The sequence below is a fragment of the Meleagris gallopavo genome, chromosome 1 (genome assembly GCF_905368555.1).
Source record: "Meleagris gallopavo chromosome 1, MGAL_WU_HG_1.1, whole genome shotgun sequence".
NCBI lineage: Eukaryota > Metazoa > Chordata > Aves > Galliformes > Phasianidae > Meleagris > Meleagris gallopavo.
In genome coordinates this window covers 28,141,451-28,160,244 of record NC_139404.1, presented here as the reverse complement: position 1 = coordinate 28,160,244, position 18,794 = coordinate 28,141,451, and the positions used below count along the sequence as shown (strand labels likewise).

Sequence of the window (18,794 nt, the reverse complement as noted above, 5' to 3'; positions counted from 1 at the left end):
TTATCTTTAAATCAGTGTAACTTCAGAACTTTTCTTTCTCTTCGTTTCTCCTCTTTTTCCTTCCTCACATGCTGAATAATAAACACTTCTTTAATCCTTATGCACCTAGAATTTGTTTGCATGGGGAAGCGTTAAATAAAGAATTGAAGGCTTCAGGTTGTTTTGTGCTAATGGCACCGACTAGCTTCACTGACCAAACAAGTCCGAGAACTGAGGGAACACTGGAAACAATGGGTATTTGAGTAAAGAAAAAACAAAATACTCAGACAGGTAAAACTTTTTCACACATTGAAAAATAAAAACCAGCCCAAATCAAATACTTTCCCACAGTCACAAAATGCTATGTGGCAGCCCCTGAGGATCTCTGTTGTCCTCTTCCATGTCCCCTTCTTAAAAGAATCTACTACCATTTGATTGAAGAAGACAAGTTGAGAAGGTGACTGTCAAGGTGAGAAAACAGTGTCAAGGTTTAGAAAACAATGCAATGGCAGTTTATAACCCCTGAAAGGCAAATGGACAAATGTTGCCTTTTGGTGAAATTGGACATGTTACACAGTAAGCTGTTCCATGTAGCTGCCTACTAAGATGTAAAAAGTCACCCAGAGAAGAGTGCTTGACTTGTATTGATGCCCAACAGATGACAGCAGCTAACTCACATTTCATTGCACTTACAGTGTTTCTAATAGTGTTGTTGAAAATGTTTCATTAACATACTGAATCGGCACTGCTTACCACACCACCTCGCTTAACATAAGCAAGAGGTTGCAATGCAATGAGTAGTAAGACCATAGTAAGCTGTAAATAAAACTTCACATAATTTCAAGAGAGTGTACGTATGAAAGTTGAAAGATAAAAGGCAATGCATAATTTATTATTTCAAGTACCAACTGCTAAATTTTTCTTGACGTCTGAAGTTTGGCATCAAAAACTGAAGCTTCTATAACAAGCTTCTCACTTGCATAACTAGTGAACTTTTTAAAGTTTTATTTCCTTTACCTTCAGATAAGAACAGCAGCTCAAATGAAGTTGGAGGGCTTGGGATTATTTCCAAATAATGAACAAACCAATCTGAAGTCATTAAAAAAAAAAAAAAGGCAGCAAGTCTTAAAAATATCAGTTAATCTTCATAATTTAATATGGCATTTATAGTCATCCAAACATCTTACTGAATAGTTATGTACAAAAACCACTGAAAAGAAAAAGAATTTAGAGGTTATCTTTCAAATGTAAAAGTGCAATTAACACAAGCAAAGTTTCTTTTTGTTTTTGGTTTCATTTCTATTAAATTCACTGGCTACATAAGAGCCTAACAAGTATGCTGCCTACCTAAGGTGAGTGAAGATTTTATTTGTCATTAATTCGTTTATTTTCAATGAGCCTGGTGGCTGACCGAATCTTGCTCCAATTATAAATATGGTACATACATTGAAAAATGCATCGTTTTCATAATTTTCAGTTTTACCGACTTCAACAAATTGAATAAGAACAACAGTAAGATCCCTAAAGTTCAAAAATCATAATTAACACCGTAAAACTTGATATCAAGGTAAGTGTGCACAAAACAGCCATCCTTGCACTAGATTCTAAGGACAGCTTCCAAAGATGTTGTTCACCCACAATAAACACTGTTCCTCTAGAGTACTGAATGAGTTTTCTGAAATAAGATTTACATTTACAGAGTTTCATGCATTACGTATTCACAATTTGGAAAGAAAAGGAAACCCTTCATACATATCAGCCTTTAATTTTATCCAATCATGAATTTTCTGTAAAGTTGATTTTTCTTGTGTTAGTATTTTTGCAGCTTTTCTCAGTTTTTCTTCATTTCGTTCTAAATAGCGAATTCCATCTGTCTGCAGCTGACTCAGTTTCTCTTTCCGACTTTCGTCCAGAGGTATGTCTTCATTCATCAGAGGATTAAATCTGAAATAAGTGTCTGGGGGTAACAGTGCATCCAGCATGGTGTGAACTTCTGCATTGAAAACAAATGTAGGAAACTGTTACATTTACACGAGAGGCAAACAGTCCTACAATCTGAACAACAAGTGCTCTGGAGTGACATGACCCAGAAAGTGTAAATATGTGCTGCTTTACTAAGTACATTTTTTTCCACTATTGTCTTATACAAAGAAATAAAACTCACTTTGCAAACAACCCCCTATCTCTGCTTTTGCTGAAAAGCTTCATCTTTTATTCTACGACAACTGCATTCATGATAATCAAGAAGACTTTGTGAGCTATCCAGATACACGTATGTTCATTCCTTGATGAAAAAGAACACATTCCAAACAGTAGTAATGTAACTTACATATCCCCACTCGGGATACTCAAGACAGAGTATCAAAACAGAGCTATATATTCAACTCTTATCTCAAAGTCTGCAGTAAAAAAAAAATAAGTAGTTTTGAAGCTTTCTTTAAACTGCAACTGTTATGTATTATGAACACAGGTTTTGGTTTTGAAATTTTCATTAATTGTAAAATGCCTGAATTCTGAAAGTTAAGCAGTACAGAAATAAACTGGCTATGTAATATATTTATTTGTTCCTCTCTTTGCTTCTTCTTTTCTTTTCCTTCCATAACCTCATTTCTCCCTCCTTTAAGATCTCTCCTCTTATATCTCCTTTAAACTTCCGTTTCCACGACTACTTCCAGCTTTCATCTCTTATTTCCTTCTTTGCATTTTTACCACTCCCTCTCTCAATATGCCTTTGTACAAATCCTGCTGGATTACTAGTGGAATTCTCATTTTTGCAGTTTACTTATGTCATCAGCCGCCTACTAACAACTGAGACCTCATAAGCTAAAAGAGCTCAGCAATGGCACAGTGATGAAGACTCATGGAAATAACACTGAGAAACGCACTCATATTCTCATCTCCAGAAAATCTGTAATACTAGTATTAAAACATTAACTACATGTAGTAAGTTAACAAGAGACATGCTTTACTGTGTGTGTTCTTGCTATAATTAGAATCACAGAATCATAGAATCGTTTGAGTTGGAAGGGACCCTCAAAGGTCATTTAGTCCAACTCCCCTGCAATGAACAGGGACACCCACAGTTAGGTCAGGTTGCACAGAGTCCAGTCCAGCCTGACCTTGAATGTTCCCCCCAAGGACAGGGCACCCACCACCTCTCTGGACAACCTGTTACAAACACTTGCTGGGTGAAAACAGCTTCCTGAAAGCAATCACTTAAAACTCTCCTTTTGTCTGCATTTGATTTTGACACCAATAAAGTCAAACAAACACGATCTTTCTATAGGTTATATGACTTAGGCAGAAGTTCCAGTGGGTCAGAAAGAGAGAAAGGGAAAAACAAAATGTTGCAAATTGTTCTCTGAATTGAAATTATGAATAATCAAAAAGCTGAAAAGAGCCAGAGAACAAAGACAAATTAACACACTAACCTTCTGTGTCAGTTGCGCTGCTGATAACGTTTGTGAGTTTGGCTTTCAAACTGGTGTATGTGACATTTGTCTTCCCTGCACTTTCGTATCGGCCAGTACCCAGCGACACCAGACACTGCAGTGGAACATCTGGCCAAAGGCACTTGCACTCATGAACTGCCAGTGCAGAAGGATTATTTAGAAGCAAGCCTCCATCCTGTAAATTAAAAAGGAATGTAAAGGTTAATAATATATATGATGTCAATAAAACAAAATTGCAATTACAAACTGAACTGGTATAGCGTTTTTGTATTAAAACATCTCAATGAAACAGATAATAATTTTCATCTTTCGTGCAAGTGCTCTGTTTGTGCTTTGCAGCAGCTACATAGATAAGTTTCCTGGGCTTATGAACATTGTCAGATCATCTTTGAATCTCTGGTGAGTTCTGCTGGTGTAAGTGAATAGTTCAGACTACGAAGGACCGACTGAGATCATGTAGTCCAAACCCCTTCCTTGCAGAGGATCAGCTGAAGCGTGCTGCCAAGGGCTACAACCAGTTCGATTCTGAGTATCTCCACACATGGAGACTCCAAAACCTTTCTGGGCAATCTCTTTCAGTGTTTGATCACCCTCATAATTTTTTTCCATTCAGGTGGAATTTAATGTGTTTTGATTTGTGTTGTTACTTCTCGTCTTTTCTAAGGGTATTCCCTCTTCTATATTCTCTCCAAACCTTTATTTATTCACATTGGTAAGATACCCCTTCCCCACAAGTCTTCTCTTCTCTAGGCTGAGCAGCCCCTGCTCTCTGTTTCCCCTCATTTGAGATGCTCCCTTCATCATCGTTCTGGCCCTGCATTGAACTCGCTCACTTAATTGGTAATCCCTGCTACTTCAGTATGTACTTCTGTCTTCTAGGCTTCTAAGACAGCCAACTTCAGAAAAGCATACTACATGCAAGCAATAGAATATATGAACATAAGAGAGACTTTGTTTTCAAGATTTCTGTAGTTAAGAATAGTAATTAATCATAGTAGAGGCCAAGATTTTGATAACCATTCAAAAAACCATATAAAATATAGAAGAAACAGAATATGGATGAATGTTTGCATAAGCACTATACAAAAGTTCTCTGAACTACCTATATCCTGTACCTGCCCATTACATTACAAGAATCACAAAGAAACCAATGACATTCAAACAGAGCTTAGAATGAAAAACATTATGGAATTGCTGCACACTTTACAGGAACTTTTATTAACTGCAGCTGTGCTAGACAAGTAGTAATGGGATTGCTGAGATAAGAGTTGGTATTTTTTTTATCAAGCTTCTATTTTAACCTACAAAAAGATCTTTGAACTGCTTCTGGACTACTGTCTACTTTGCTCAAAACAGTGCTAAAATGAATAGTCTTTTCAGTGCCTATTATCCTTGCTTACGTATAAATTTAATTCCACACAGAAAACAAAATACAAAGATGTCTTTGTCCTTGATACAATTCCCTATGAATCTTAATATGAAATCTTAATACTTATCTTCATGGTGCTTACTTATTTCTTTATAACCTAGATTAAAAAATGCTTACCAAATAATTTCCACTCATCTTGCAAATATAATTTAATGAAATATGATTTCTTTTCCACCATGGGAAAGCTTAGTGTTATCAAAATATAGTTAATAACAAAATACCACTGTATTTTTTATCAAACTGACAAATAAGACACCAAAGAAAAATAACACAGAATCATAGAAGCCTTAGAGTTGGGAGGGACCTTTAAAGGCCATCTAGTCCAGCTCCCCAGCAGTGAACAGGGACACCACAGCCAGATCAGGCTGCCCAGCCTTGATCCAGCCCCACCTTGAAAGTCTTCAGAGACGGGGCATCAACCACATAACTGGGAAACCTGGTTCCAGTGCTTCACTATCCATATCGGAAAAAAACTTTTTCCTTATCTCCGCCCTATTTTAGAGTGAAACCACTTCCCTTGTCCTAACACCACAGACCCTGGCTAAGCAGTCTGTCCCCTCCTTTCTGATAATCCTCTTTCAGATACAGAAAGGAATCCACCAGGTCTCCTTGGACCTTTCTCTTCTCCACGCTGAACAGCCCCCAGCTCTCTCAGTCTGTCCTCATAGGAGAGATGTTCCATCCCTCGATCATTTTGTGGCCATCCTCTGGATACGCTCCAATGGTCCAAGTCTCTCCTGTGCTGAGGACTCCACATCAGGACACAGTACTCCAGGTGATGCCTGATCAGTGCAGAGCAGAGGGGTAGAATCACCTCCCTCACACAGCTGGCCACACATCTTTTCACGCAGCATACACACACCAAAGCTGTGCCACAATAATACCAACAGCTTTCTGCAGCTATTTTCATATTTAAACACTTTTCAATTCAGGTTTACTGGAATGACAGTAATTATTCATTAAGATACCTTTTATATAATTTCTAGAATTAATATAGCTATACGCTATGTGTATAAAATTGCACAAAAAGTCCCTTCTGAGACACGTGAGGTTTGTTCCCTAAGCACCTCATATTTTATGAGGGCTGCTCTGAAAGCAATGCCTCCTATCTTATTATGCTGGTCCACGATGTCAGTGGCAGATGTTGGCAGTTTGGCAGTAAAGGTTCAACCTTCCCACCAATATTCTATTCCATGCTATTGCTGTGTGACAGATGGCAGCAAAGGGGCAGTCTGACAGAATGGGGTCTGACATGGAAGTGCAGATGAAGCAAAGGTGTGTCATTGAATTCCTATGTAGAAAAAAAATTGCACACATTGACATTTATCAACACTTGCTGAATATTGATGGAGAACAAACAGTGGATGCAAGCACAGTGAGGCAGCGGGTGGTACATTTCAGCAGTGGAGACAGTGACAGTGGTGCACTTCCCCTGGTGCAGGTTTTTACAAGCATGGCAAACAGGCTTTTGTTCATTAGTGGCAAAAATGCACAGCTAACAGTGGTGACTGTTGAAAGTGTGTTGTGTAGCTGATAATTTGCTCTATCAGATAGTGTTATTGTGCTATTTGTATCTGCTGTAGCTTCCATGGAGATAAACAGGAGGTGTTACTTTTGGAGCAACCTATGAATAATTGAAGAGCATAGATTTAATGGACCCACACTGGGTAGCACAATTCTGCTCTCCTAATGCCTTCATACAAAGACAAATAATGTAAATCAAACAGTTTCTTTATGCCACATACAACAACGCAAAAATCTTGTTGATATAAAGTGATAGTTTTAGTTACGCTATGAGCTTCAGAAGCCTGACGCCAAAGTTCCATTATAAGCATAATAATCAGTAAGTCAAGTGAAGTGATCACTCCCTTCAATTCAGTATTCATGAGGTCACACTGGGAATGCTGTGTCCAGTTTTAGACACTCAGTAACAAGACACTGAAGAAGTGGGATGAGGACAGTAAAGAACCACTAAGATGGTTTTGGAACTGAAGAAAACGACATAGCAGATGATGCACAGAACTGGATTTATTTAGCCTGAAAAAAGAGAAAGTCAAAGAGGAGTCAAATCACAGCCTTCTGTCTAAGGGGGAGAATCTCTAGCTAGACTCTTTTTAAAAAGCACAGAACAAAGTGCAGACAGTGAAAGCTGTAGAATCTCTGTTCTTAGATGCTTTCAAAATTCAGCTTGGTGAGGCCCTGGGAACCTGAGCCAACTTTGAAGTTTATCCTGCTTTGAACAGGAGGCTGGACCAGACAACCTCCTGAGGCTTTATTCTCTTTCACTTTCCTAAGGTTCTACACTCTTTAAAGAAACAGAACATGAATCATGTTATGATGCATATTATTTTAGCTGTAAAACAAACTTTTAAAAGCCTTTCTTACAAAATACAGAACTACACCAATATAGTCTGGAGTCTTAAAAAAAAAAAAAAAACAAAAACACAAATATGCATTTTTCACACACAGCACATACCTTGGAAATGAGCCGAAGGACTGACTTGCAGCAACTCTTTAAATGACAAAATTGCTGATCAACATCCACAAAAATATGCAATTGTCTGACTATGTGCCAGGCAACCAGCCAGAGTAGACCAATGACTCATTTGCTTTGTCCTCCCATTCTTAGATTGTCCTTGACTACATTTCACCATCTCCTCTCATTCAGTTAGTTCTCAGTGTAACTGCAAACTTTTCCACTTCCCAAGTATACAAAGTTACCCCTTCCCTGGGCTGCTATAGTCAGTGCACTGGCAACTCTTACACACTCCTTCATACTCCAAACCTTGCAAAACCATGTCACACTTCAGTCACCTTAATTTGCAGACAGCACACTGAGCACAGAGTGTTAGAGTAGGAACATTACTGCAAGCAAGTGCTGAAGAGGGGTATGTAACTTCCCTAGTTACATCATGCAGGTTAACAGTAGGAAAAAAAACTTAAAAAATTAAAAAAATTTTAAAAAAATCTGATAAAAGTAATGGAGGTAATCAAACAAGTTTTAAAATGGAGCTTAATAAATGTATAAACAAGCTTGGTTGTGACAGCAAAGCACTGAAGTCAGGCACTCGGACTTTGCTTTCAGTCTTTTGCCAAAGGCTGTCCAACTAGCAAACAGACAGTTGTTATACTTTGCTTAACATTTTATCAAGTAAATCCCAAGTGAACTTAATGAAACATTCCTCTTCCCAAAACAGGTTTTTTTAGAACTCCTCAATGCAAGCATAACCATACTTTTAGTGCCCAGTGCTAGCTATGCTAGAGCTGTAGTTAATATTTTCTCCAAGTATTTTGACAGTTACAAAGCAGAGAAGGTTCCTTTGTGCTTTGACTACCAGATCAATTTATTTAAAACAGAAGTGCACTTTTTGTAGGTATATGCTCCAATGAAATCTCTTTGGTGAAGATTCCTTGCTCATGCAGTTCTGGGCATTAAGGCAGGCATGCTTAAATATTGTCAAGTGTTCCCCGTTTACTTCATGATCCAAAGGAAAATACACAGAGACCTCAAATAAAAGAAGTGCTCCAGACCACTCAGGAGCCTGGAAGCACGGAACCTTCTGAGAATTCTTTTTTTATGTAAATAATTAAGGTGAACATGCATAAAATCACCACTCAGCTATTTAAACCAGTAATTTTAAAACAGTTCTTCAACTGAAGATGTTACAAAAAAGCAGTCTGAATCACACTTTACTGTTGATAGTTTTGTTTTTCTTTTTTAAATGAAATTCAGAACACACTGTTTATCCCTAAGCTATCACTGCATTTCTTAATTTTGTCAGTCTCAAGTTGTGCCTTCTAATTGCTGCATGTAGCATCCTGAAGTTTCACTTAAGTGATGTTAAGCTTTGTGAAGAAAATCATCTAGCACTGGGTGAAGGGTATGACTTAGGAAAGCCAAGTCTGACATTAGGAAGCTGAGTTTGCAGGCTCCATAGTAACCATTTCACCTCACCGCTTATGCAGACATGCTTTGCATTTTAGCTCACTTCTACAGACTTGCTCTGTTGTTTACTTTTCATTGTAAATACAGAAGGACTGGAAGAAGTACTAGTACAAAGCTATCACAGGCTAAGACAAGACAGGCTAAGATTCTGAAGAGACTTTGAAAAGTACTTTTCAAATTCTGTGTTTAACAAATTTAATGTTTCAAGTGAGGACTTGAAGACTTTCCACACTACGGTAAGAGATTAGTGCCCTGAAAATTAAAACACTCCAAAAACATTAAGCCTGGTTTCCTTAAATAAAAAGTAGGCTTTGGAAATCATTCTGCAAAATCAGCTCAGTATGTTCATCTGAGCAGCAGTGAACATTCTCAGTGTAGAAGGCAGGAGTGAGAATATGAATGCATTCTCCTGTACACCAAAGTTCGAAGAATTTCAGAATGAGATTCTGAATGAAATTCAGATGCTCCTTCAATATTCCTCAAATGTCTTCTGCTCATCATCATTTCATAAAGGCTATTTTTTTTTATTTTTTTTTTTTAACTAGAAAAACAAATACTGGAACTGTGACAAACAACTGCTCCAGGTTAGAGTAGAAAACTGATTCCATTTGAATGGGCTAACAGAAAAACTCTTTAGAAAGTACTTGTGCAGAAAATATAATTAAATGCATTTGTATTTGCATTGTTAAATGACACTGATACTAATATTTCCATCATTTCTGACTTTGATTAGTAAAAAATTAGAATATTTTAAAAGCTACATTCGTACTTGTAGTACATCAGCTGAAAAAACACCACCATATATTAAGAACACATTACATAAAATACAGGAAGTATCCAATAAAGATTGAAAGTTTACTAAGTTTAATTTTCAGTGTAACTGTTCTCCCACACAGTTCTTATTTTTCTAAAAATTAACAGTGCCACTCTACGTTGCTTATATACATACAAATCTATGCTAAATGCTTCTGAGAGCTACCAACTGCTATTGCTAAATATTTAATAATATATTTTTCATTATTTTCTTCTACATTAGCCATGTTTGCTCTTGACATTTTCTTAGAATGAATGGTTGGCAGAGGTATAGTGCTAGGTGATTATCTTAAATTATTAACTCATCCCAGCAGGTCATTAATTCACAGAAAACGACCAGCTGCTCTGAAGACATTACTGAATTAATTTTTATGTCAGACACAGAAAATGTACTTACATTGTATTGATGAAGATTTGCTAGAAAGAATTATTGGGCAATGAAATATATAGTTGGATATTCCATTAAAGGCCTAAACTGTGTACCACATTTAATTACGTTAATTAAGCAATGAACAACGGAATTTAAAACGTGGTTCCCCAACAACAAACACGTGCAGTGTAAATAAAAAAAAGCTGGGTTGTTGTTAAGTGTACACTGGCCCCAAACACACATCCCAACTTCTTTTCTCCCTCTTATGTTTGTAAAGCACATGCAGTGCTAAAGAGGAGTTTTACTTTTCATACTGTGAATTCAAATGAAATTAGCCCATCAATTTTTTTTTTTTAAACAAAACTATTCAAACTATTTGTATTATTTAATAGTTTCACTCTTTGCGATGCAAATGTTAGATTTTATTACATTGGAACTGAACAAAACAGGTTCATAACTATAGGATTTGATCTTAAAATGGACAAAAAGAAAAAGCAAGTTAATTATTGGAGGTAATTGCCATGAAGGAATCAACATTTTGATATAAACAACTTAGTATTTGTATTGTCAATTATGAGGAGAAGGGGTGTAAATACCAGTAAAAGAAGAGTTAATTAAACTAGAGAACAGTTTAATTCTCTAAGGCACAAAGAGAACTCGTATCCACTATGAACAGCTACGAATAAACAAAATCAGAAATCTTCTGGCCATCAAAAGATGAAGAAATATCCTTCTCAAAATAACCTTTTACAAGGGTAGCAAAAGTAAAGACAGCTTTACATGTTTATGAACTGCAGTCTATAATGCAACTGGCAACGATGACAGAGGACTGGATTTGACCCAAGGCAAACTGTTTTGATCTGTGCTCTCTTGTTTTTTTTCCCCCCCAAGGAAATGCCAGCTGAAATAATTCTCAAAAATGAGATAAAAATATATAAAAAGGTACACTATTAGTAAAGCCATAGTTGAACACAACTCAGTAGGAGAAAAACTGCAACGTACAGAATAATCAAAGAGATCTCCAGCCTGCTTGGGATTTGCAAAATTAGCACTATAGATTAATCCATGCACAAAAAGAGAAGCTCAGCACAGGAAACAGGGCTTAGGCATTGTACCCCATTCAACTAATGTGAATGTACTTGGTATTAACCAATCAACTTCATCCACATTTTCTATGCATGGTGAAAAGTATCACCATTGTGGTACTAAGACCTGCATCCATGACAAAAAGAAGGCAGTTTCCTAAACTAAATTACAATGCAGAAGGCAAATCAGAGTGGATGGCACATGACAAAGCATGAAGTGATTACTTGCAACACGCATCAGACCACCATATATCATAAACAAGGTAACTGTATCAATAGTAACAGCGCTCTCTTAGGCTTTCCTCCACAACCATCACAAGGCTATTTCATAAGGAAACATGGTCCCTTCCAAGTCACTTTTAGACAGATGTACAGCTTGAAATAAAAATTACAGGTATAACTGACAGAAAATAGTGCTTTATGATCTCCTAAGAAACAATGGCCAGTGACATCAGCACTTTAGAGGAGCAACCTAGACTGACTGGACACACTACTACACTGCCTCAGCTCTTCATTTTTATTTTTATTTTTTTTTATACCAGTCTGTTCTGATTTTACAAGATTTAGTTATAGCAAATACTGCTGGTAAATGGTGTTAGTAAGGACACATGGATTGAGAAAGTAAAGAAAAAATATAAATAAAAAAATAATGCAATCTAATACAGCTCCTTTGGGAGTGATTTTTTTTTTTTCCTTTTTCATATAAGCACACTGAAATATTGCATTTACAGTAACAAATCACTCTGAATCATGGTAGATACACATCATAAAGCTTCCAAATTAAATGCCTAAACAAAACACACCCTCTATTTCCTTTCACTAAACAAATCTTCCAAAACGAAGTCATTTAGCAAGTCTCTGATGGGAATCCTAAAAGCAGCCTATTCTGCAAAGTAACACTGCTGCAGTAAACACAGCATTTTCGTGAAGGCTGGTAAAGTGCCCTTTGGCCATTCACCCTATGAGCTGCTAACCAAATCCACAGAATCCACAGGAGAAAACGAACTGCACATATCCACGTAGTGAACAAAATGTGTATGGCAACAAGTAGACAGAAACAAAGAAATATTTGTTTCTATCATTGTGAGAACAAGATACACCTATTAAAGCACAGTCTCTATAAGCTCTGGTGCATGCTGATCACCGTGGCATATCCTAAGAATGAAAAGAACTCCAATGTGACCTATATTCTGTGTCTTCTTAGAGCCTGGGAAGTACCCTTGAATCTAATTTTAAAAGCTACCATGTAAAACCAATTAGGGTAGGATCTATTAAGCGAATCACTTTTGAAGGCCTCTCTCATAACAAGCTACAAACATGACATGGCACTTGCAAATTTACCCTCGACTAAAAGGAAAGAAGTCTAAAGAATATGAAGAAAATGTGTTTTTTTTTTTCCCCTCCACTGAGAGGAAACTTGAAGTTTTAGTTACATATTATATTACTGTATATATATATTTTATTTCTAGTTCATGTTCTCACCATATGCATTGTTTCTCCTGGATTATTAATGCTCAACTAACAGATCAGCTGCTGATTTCTCAACCACTTCAATATTTGATCTTGCTCAAAGGTGGTCTGGAAAAATATTATTATTTGAGCATTACTGTAAGACAAAACTAGTTTTTTATTAAATGAATTGTAACAAAGCAGTGAAATCACGGGAACATACTTAAGAAAAAGTTGTGTCAAACAGTGCATATTTTATTTTGAGAAAAATGTATGGCTTTGTTAAATTTCTTCCCATCCTCTCCATGCCCTAATTAATCAAGTTTAGTTTTTACCGTAAAATCGAGTAAGTGAAGTGTGCATAATGATTGTTAAATCTCAAATTGCTCTATTAATTAATTGGCAATTTGCACAGCATACTGCACTGTCTACTGAAGTGACACTGTTGAACAGCTAAAAAAGAAATGCTTTTTACACTACAGAAGAGCAATTTAAAAAAAAAAATGACACCCCTCTGTGAGAAGTAGGGTAAAAAAAAAAAAATCACCGGTTGTAGGAGGCCTGGAGAGAGCTTAAGAGAAACTCAGTGCTTCTTAAATAGATTTTAATATCAAAAAGCTGATATGTGGCAGTACAGCTTGTACGCTGTGACATCACGACTCGGTCTCTCTCGACTTGCACGGTTCCTGGAGAAGCATGTTACAGGGATTAAATCCCTTTGAATGCTAATGTCTTCCTCTTTTGAACCACAAAGAATATTAATCCTCCTCCCCTCATCTACCGACAGCTGCGCTGTTTTTCCTTCTTGACAGAGTGGAACAAGATAGCATGGCACGGTTGACCAGAATGTAAACATTGCTATTTGTTTTCTTTTTTTTTTTTTTTTTAACTGCTTATTTTTTTTAATGGAAATTAACAAACCTGGCATCAAGTTATCAACTGCACAAATAAAAACAAAGCATTCGGGCACCTGGAAATATCTTTTAGCAGTTCTATCAGAAGAGTTATAGAAATAATTTATTAACTTATTAATAAATTAACACACTACAATCCTCTCAAACATTTACAGAGGCTAATACAGGAAGTGAGACTGGAATGTTCCCAGAGAAAGGGCATGACTGTGTGTACACAAATACACATGCGTGTATAAATATATGTGTATGGATGGAAATGCGAGTGTTAAAGTGAGCAGCCACAGTTCAGCTCAGGCATGACTGCAGCATATACAGCTAGCATTACACAGAACATCTTTAAGAACTGATCTCAACCTTACACACAGCTCTCATCCAATTCTTTCACGCACTCTGAGAAAGACATCAATTTTAACAAAGGCTAGATAAAATAAAAAGAGAATATGCAAACTGACTATAAAAAAATCCATTGTAAAAGTAAGTATTTTCACACATTTGAAGTCAAATCAAATGACAGAGTGTCTTTCATTCAGATTTCAACATACAATTGAGTGATAAGCCAATACAAAGCCTGGCATCTATATAAAATCCTTTAGAGTCCCAAATGACAGTGCTGAGAAATAAATCTCATTGTATTTACCTTTCTGAGTTTTCCAAGGCTTTTTACAAGTATTTTCACATTTTGGCCTTCTCTATTTTTTGAATCATGTAGAAACACAAGCAATGCAGAAGTAGATTATATATAGGTTAAACTAGAAAAGACTATGTTGATAAATTAATACAAGTTTCCAATCCACTAAAAAAAAAAAATCCACAGAAGACCACCATATTTCCTACATTGTACTACAATACTGAATCTTTTGGCATACAAAGAATGCATACTATATTGATAAATTAAAAAAATCATGGTACTGATTAAACAGATAAACATGGTTAGGCTACTGCCTAACAATGGCATGCTTCATCTGTAGTTCAAAAGCAGTTCAATCTGTTAGCAGGCTTAAAGTATTCTTTTCTTAAATAGAAAAGAGTAAGTATTTCCATGTAAACTATGATGGCATCATATATGATACATCACGTCAATGTTCTTGGCCAGTTACAGTGAACTTCCACAATTATGATGCTTGACCAAATCTACTAATACTTACAAGAATTATATTAACCTATTGAGAAAAAAAAAATCCTGAAGCTGAAATACTAGTAACAAAGCTATTTTAACCAGAAATACTACTGAATTTTGTATTCCTTTTAGAAATATTTATGCGTATGTATTGTTTGCAATCTTGGATACTTACTAGAAATAAAACTCCTTGATCATCTTACATTTTCCACCAAGGTACCATTACATTCAAAAACACACACCTAACAGTTTACTGAAGACAAGGAGGTTCTTCCCTCAGGATCATAACATGGTAATTCAAGGTAGTTTGAATGTGCACTGATGCAAATTAAATCTGATATGCAAATGTGCATGCAAATAGTTACGCAGCATTTGCCATATAGAACCATGCTAGCCTGCTGTCTATTAAAAAACAAGCACATCCCACGTGTTAAGAAAAATATAATCTGGAAAAAAAAAATCAGTAAGGTTTGATAGACAAGAGACAACAACCCCAAAAATTTTAAAGAGTTGAAGACTATTAACATATCATGCTTGGAAAGAATATAGATTTTTCAGATGATATGGAAGAATAACTAGAAAATCTAGCATCTATTTCTACTATAATAAACTGTTTTAATACTGAAAACATATTTCATTCTCCGTTGTTTACTATGATGCACTCCTTGCAATACAGAGAATACAAAATCTACAGCCTTAGGAATTCTGTAGAATTAAGCAAGCCATATCCTAATCTCTTGCTCTTTAGCAATCCAAATACACTTGGATTGCTTTAAGAAAGTGTGAGTGCTTTAAGAAAGAACTGTGAGTTTGTGAGGCAGTGTTGATTCCATCACAGGAAAGGACTTTGTCCAAAGAACTCCAAGTAAGGAAAATGAACTAGAGGTCATTCCTACTTTATATATCTGAGAATACTGGACCTGATAACTCTAATTTCTAATAACATTAATCATAATTTTATGTTCCCTAGTCTGGTAAATAGGACTTAAAGTGAATATAGGTGGTATTATTATCCACTTATCCACTTCAATATATTTCACCAAAGTCTGGCAGTTTAGTACTTTGTAGGAGTTTGAAATCATACTTTAGAGCTATTCTTCATATGGATGCACAGACTGACTTTGATGTGCTCTCAGTTCAAGGAAAGAGGGGTAGGATGGTGAGAAGAGGAAGAAAAGTGCCTTGCATAGCTTAACCCTGACCGATCAAGTAGTTAAGGAACAGCTTGGAGCAGCTCCAAAGACCAAACCAGCTCTCTTTCCAGTTCTGTTTGAACAGGTGGAAGACGACCGTGTTTCAAAATTTCAAAAAGAATGTCTGATGTGCCACTCCCTTTTAGCTTTACAGAAAAGTAAAATATTTGCTTATTTCAGGTGGTATTTGATTAAAATACTTTGGGGATAACCAGACATAGCATACAAAAGAAAAAAAAAAAAACAACACGAAAAGGCCCTAAACAGAAAGGAAAAAACAGTATGAAGAAAATAAAAGTACTCTCAATCTGGTTGATGTAGTAAGGCTATCCTGCCCTTCATGAGAATGTTTCCCCTTAGCTTGCATAATTTTTATATATTTGAATGCAATTATGCCAGCTCCTTATAAATGCTATTTCAAAATACAGCTTACCTTTTGAAATCACCATTTTCAATCATTACATTTGATGTTTTTGCAACACACACACACACACACACACACACACACACAAAATTGCCAATAAGAACTCTCCATTAATGTTTAAAATTAGATAAATTCATTTAATACGAGTGAGTTAAATACATTATACACTAAAAAGTTATCTTACACTGAAAGAAATGGATAAGGTCTACAATAAACTCATTAAGCTTTCCAGAAACCTCAGCAACTGCAACTGCGTACGTTACAGAAAGAGAAACTGAGCACTGGAAAAAGAAATCTATATGAAATGTTAGATACCCTCAAGTCCTACTATGCTGCATACATACTGCTTTATGAGTCTACAAGCCATGGCCTACAGTTTCCTCAAGTATTTTTACCCTCTCCTAATATTGATAAAGCAGGAGTGCTCAATCTAGGCAGAAAACGTGCACAGACTTGCTTTCAGTTTCTTCACAGGACTGTTACAGACAAGTTTCTGCACTTTCCTTCTACACTGGTTTTTCAAATTAAATTCTACCTGTTTTGCCTTTCTATCATTGCTTCCGTTTATTGACTCTTAGCATATTATTTGTTAGTCTTTAAACTTCAGTATTACTTATGCATATGACAACGCTAATGAGATTCTACAGTATTTTAATAAATACCATAAGAAATTCTGGATGTGTCCAAGTACATTTATGCTTAGTTATGGTACACATCACACAAATATGACGTCGTTGCTTTCTATTAATTAAGACTAATGCCATCATGTGAACTAATATGACGGAAATATAATAGATCTTTTCTTTAGAAAGACTGCAATCCTATACTGTCTTTGCTGAAGGCCTTGGATTCAGTCATCCTTCACAGCCCTTTCTGCAAGAGATCCGTAATATATCTTTTCCAAAATAAGCACTACTGTTTTAAACAAATACTATAAAAAGGATTCTTTCAAATTCGGAGTTATAGAATAAACAGTCAACAAGTACTGAATGACAATAACAAAGGTTAAAAAAAGATATACTACATAAAATTAATTTCCTTTTTTCTTTACCACTCACGGTCACCAAAAGAAGCTGTAATACAATAAAACAGCATTCACTGTTAATAGGATATATCACCTCACACTCAAGTGAATTTCTTTTGAAGCTGTCTTCTGAATTTAATCTTACTGCCATAGCATCTCTTATTCTTTTTGCTTTTCAACTTGGAATCAGTGTAGAACTTAATAAGCTATCAGTAGAAAGAAGTAAAACATAACATAAACAGAAATTATTCATTAATAAAGCAGAGCACTGAAACATGCAACTTGAAATTTTCACACTTTGCAGTACTGTTAAATGGAAAGCCATACCATCCATCTAGTGAAATAACGCTCAATGAAATACCAGATGTAAGCAGGAAGTCAAAGGCCATTTACAACTCATATAAAGTTCCCTCTCAGGCACAGAAGAAAGGAACAGCACAAAAAACTTAAATTCATATTAGGAAGCCTACAATTTTTAAGCCTGTGCCATTCTCTGGTTCTATAAAGGCTATATACATGAAAGAAGTTTTCTTTCTTGCTCCTACCTGCCGTAGATTTTCTTTCTGCTACAAAGGTATTTGATTGATTGTGATTTTCCAGCATTGTACCTGGAAAAATACTTACTCGAGGCTAAGATTTCAGCTTACCTGATGAAGATCATTGCCCAAAACATATTCCTGGAAGTACCCTGGTGCAGCAGATGATGCTCTAATGGCCTGCCACAGTTTATACTGACAGCCTCCAATATAGTGAGACTTAACCCCAGGGAAGTGGTTGTAGTTTCTAAAAACAAAAGCTTTCAGTGGTGTTCCTCTGTTTACAATGGTGCTTACTGCAGCTACCTAGAGAATTGAAAGGAATAAAAACCAAGTAATAAAAGGATAAATTCCCAAACTTATAAAAATTCAATTTATACATTAAATGCTTCTCAGGAACTCTGCTCAGTGTGTATTTACTAACTTTTAAAATAATGCCTATGTAAATTTTAAATGATAAAGAAAAAAAAAAAACAAACAACACAACCTCCCTAAAGATAAGGCTTTTTTTAAACCTCTCATTGTTTCTATTTTGTTTCTTAGAGAAGTGCACGAGAACCAAGAACAATTCTCACAGTATCCAACAATGTAACAATGGCACAAAATACATATATTTAACACAATCAATTTCTCCTGGAAAGCAATTACTTAACATTGCAACTTCAATTAAAGGACTGCAAAAAGGATCCCTTCCAAAAAGAAAAAAAAAAAAAAAAAAAATCTTTGAAGGATTTTCTTGCAAGGATTTTTTGTAAGGACACTAAAACATCTTTAAGTCACGTAAATTTATGTGAAAAGTCAAAGCTGTATTTCCATTAAAAAAAGTACAGTTACAAAATTCAGCATATTTTTGAGATGTAATCACATGAGGTGGGTGTACCTATAATTATGGATAAGCATTAGAATATGCAAGACCTTTTAGCAATGATGCAGCCAGTCTGTCTGACACTGTTTAGAACAATACAGCAGACAAGTGGGTGTTCAATTCTATTTTGTGTATTGTTTATTACAGAGCAGGTTTTTTTTCTGTGAAACATTGCTCAGCACCAGCATTACTAGCAGC

General features: G+C 35.8%; 1 protein-coding gene across 4 annotated transcripts in view; it reads right to left on the bottom strand.

Moving 5' to 3' along the window:
• Nucleotides 1-1,111: 1,111 nt before the first annotated feature.
• Nucleotides 1,112-18,794, bottom strand: part of PNPLA8 (patatin like domain 8, phospholipase A2) — a 35,740-nt gene continuing 18,057 nt past the window's right edge. For all 4 annotated transcript variants that reach the window (XM_085219508.1, XM_085219524.1, XM_019612640.3 and 1 more), the window contains exons 8-10: nucleotides 17,843-18,037; nucleotides 3,411-3,606; nucleotides 1,112-1,972 (exon numbers count right to left, since the gene is read on the bottom strand). In XM_085219508.1, coding sequence (XP_085075634.1) covers nucleotides 1,698-1,972; nucleotides 3,411-3,606; nucleotides 17,843-18,037 — 666 coding nt within the window. In that variant the 3' untranslated portion in view covers nucleotides 1,112-1,697. The remainder of the gene's footprint in view (nucleotides 1,973-3,410; nucleotides 3,607-17,842; nucleotides 18,038-18,794) is intronic.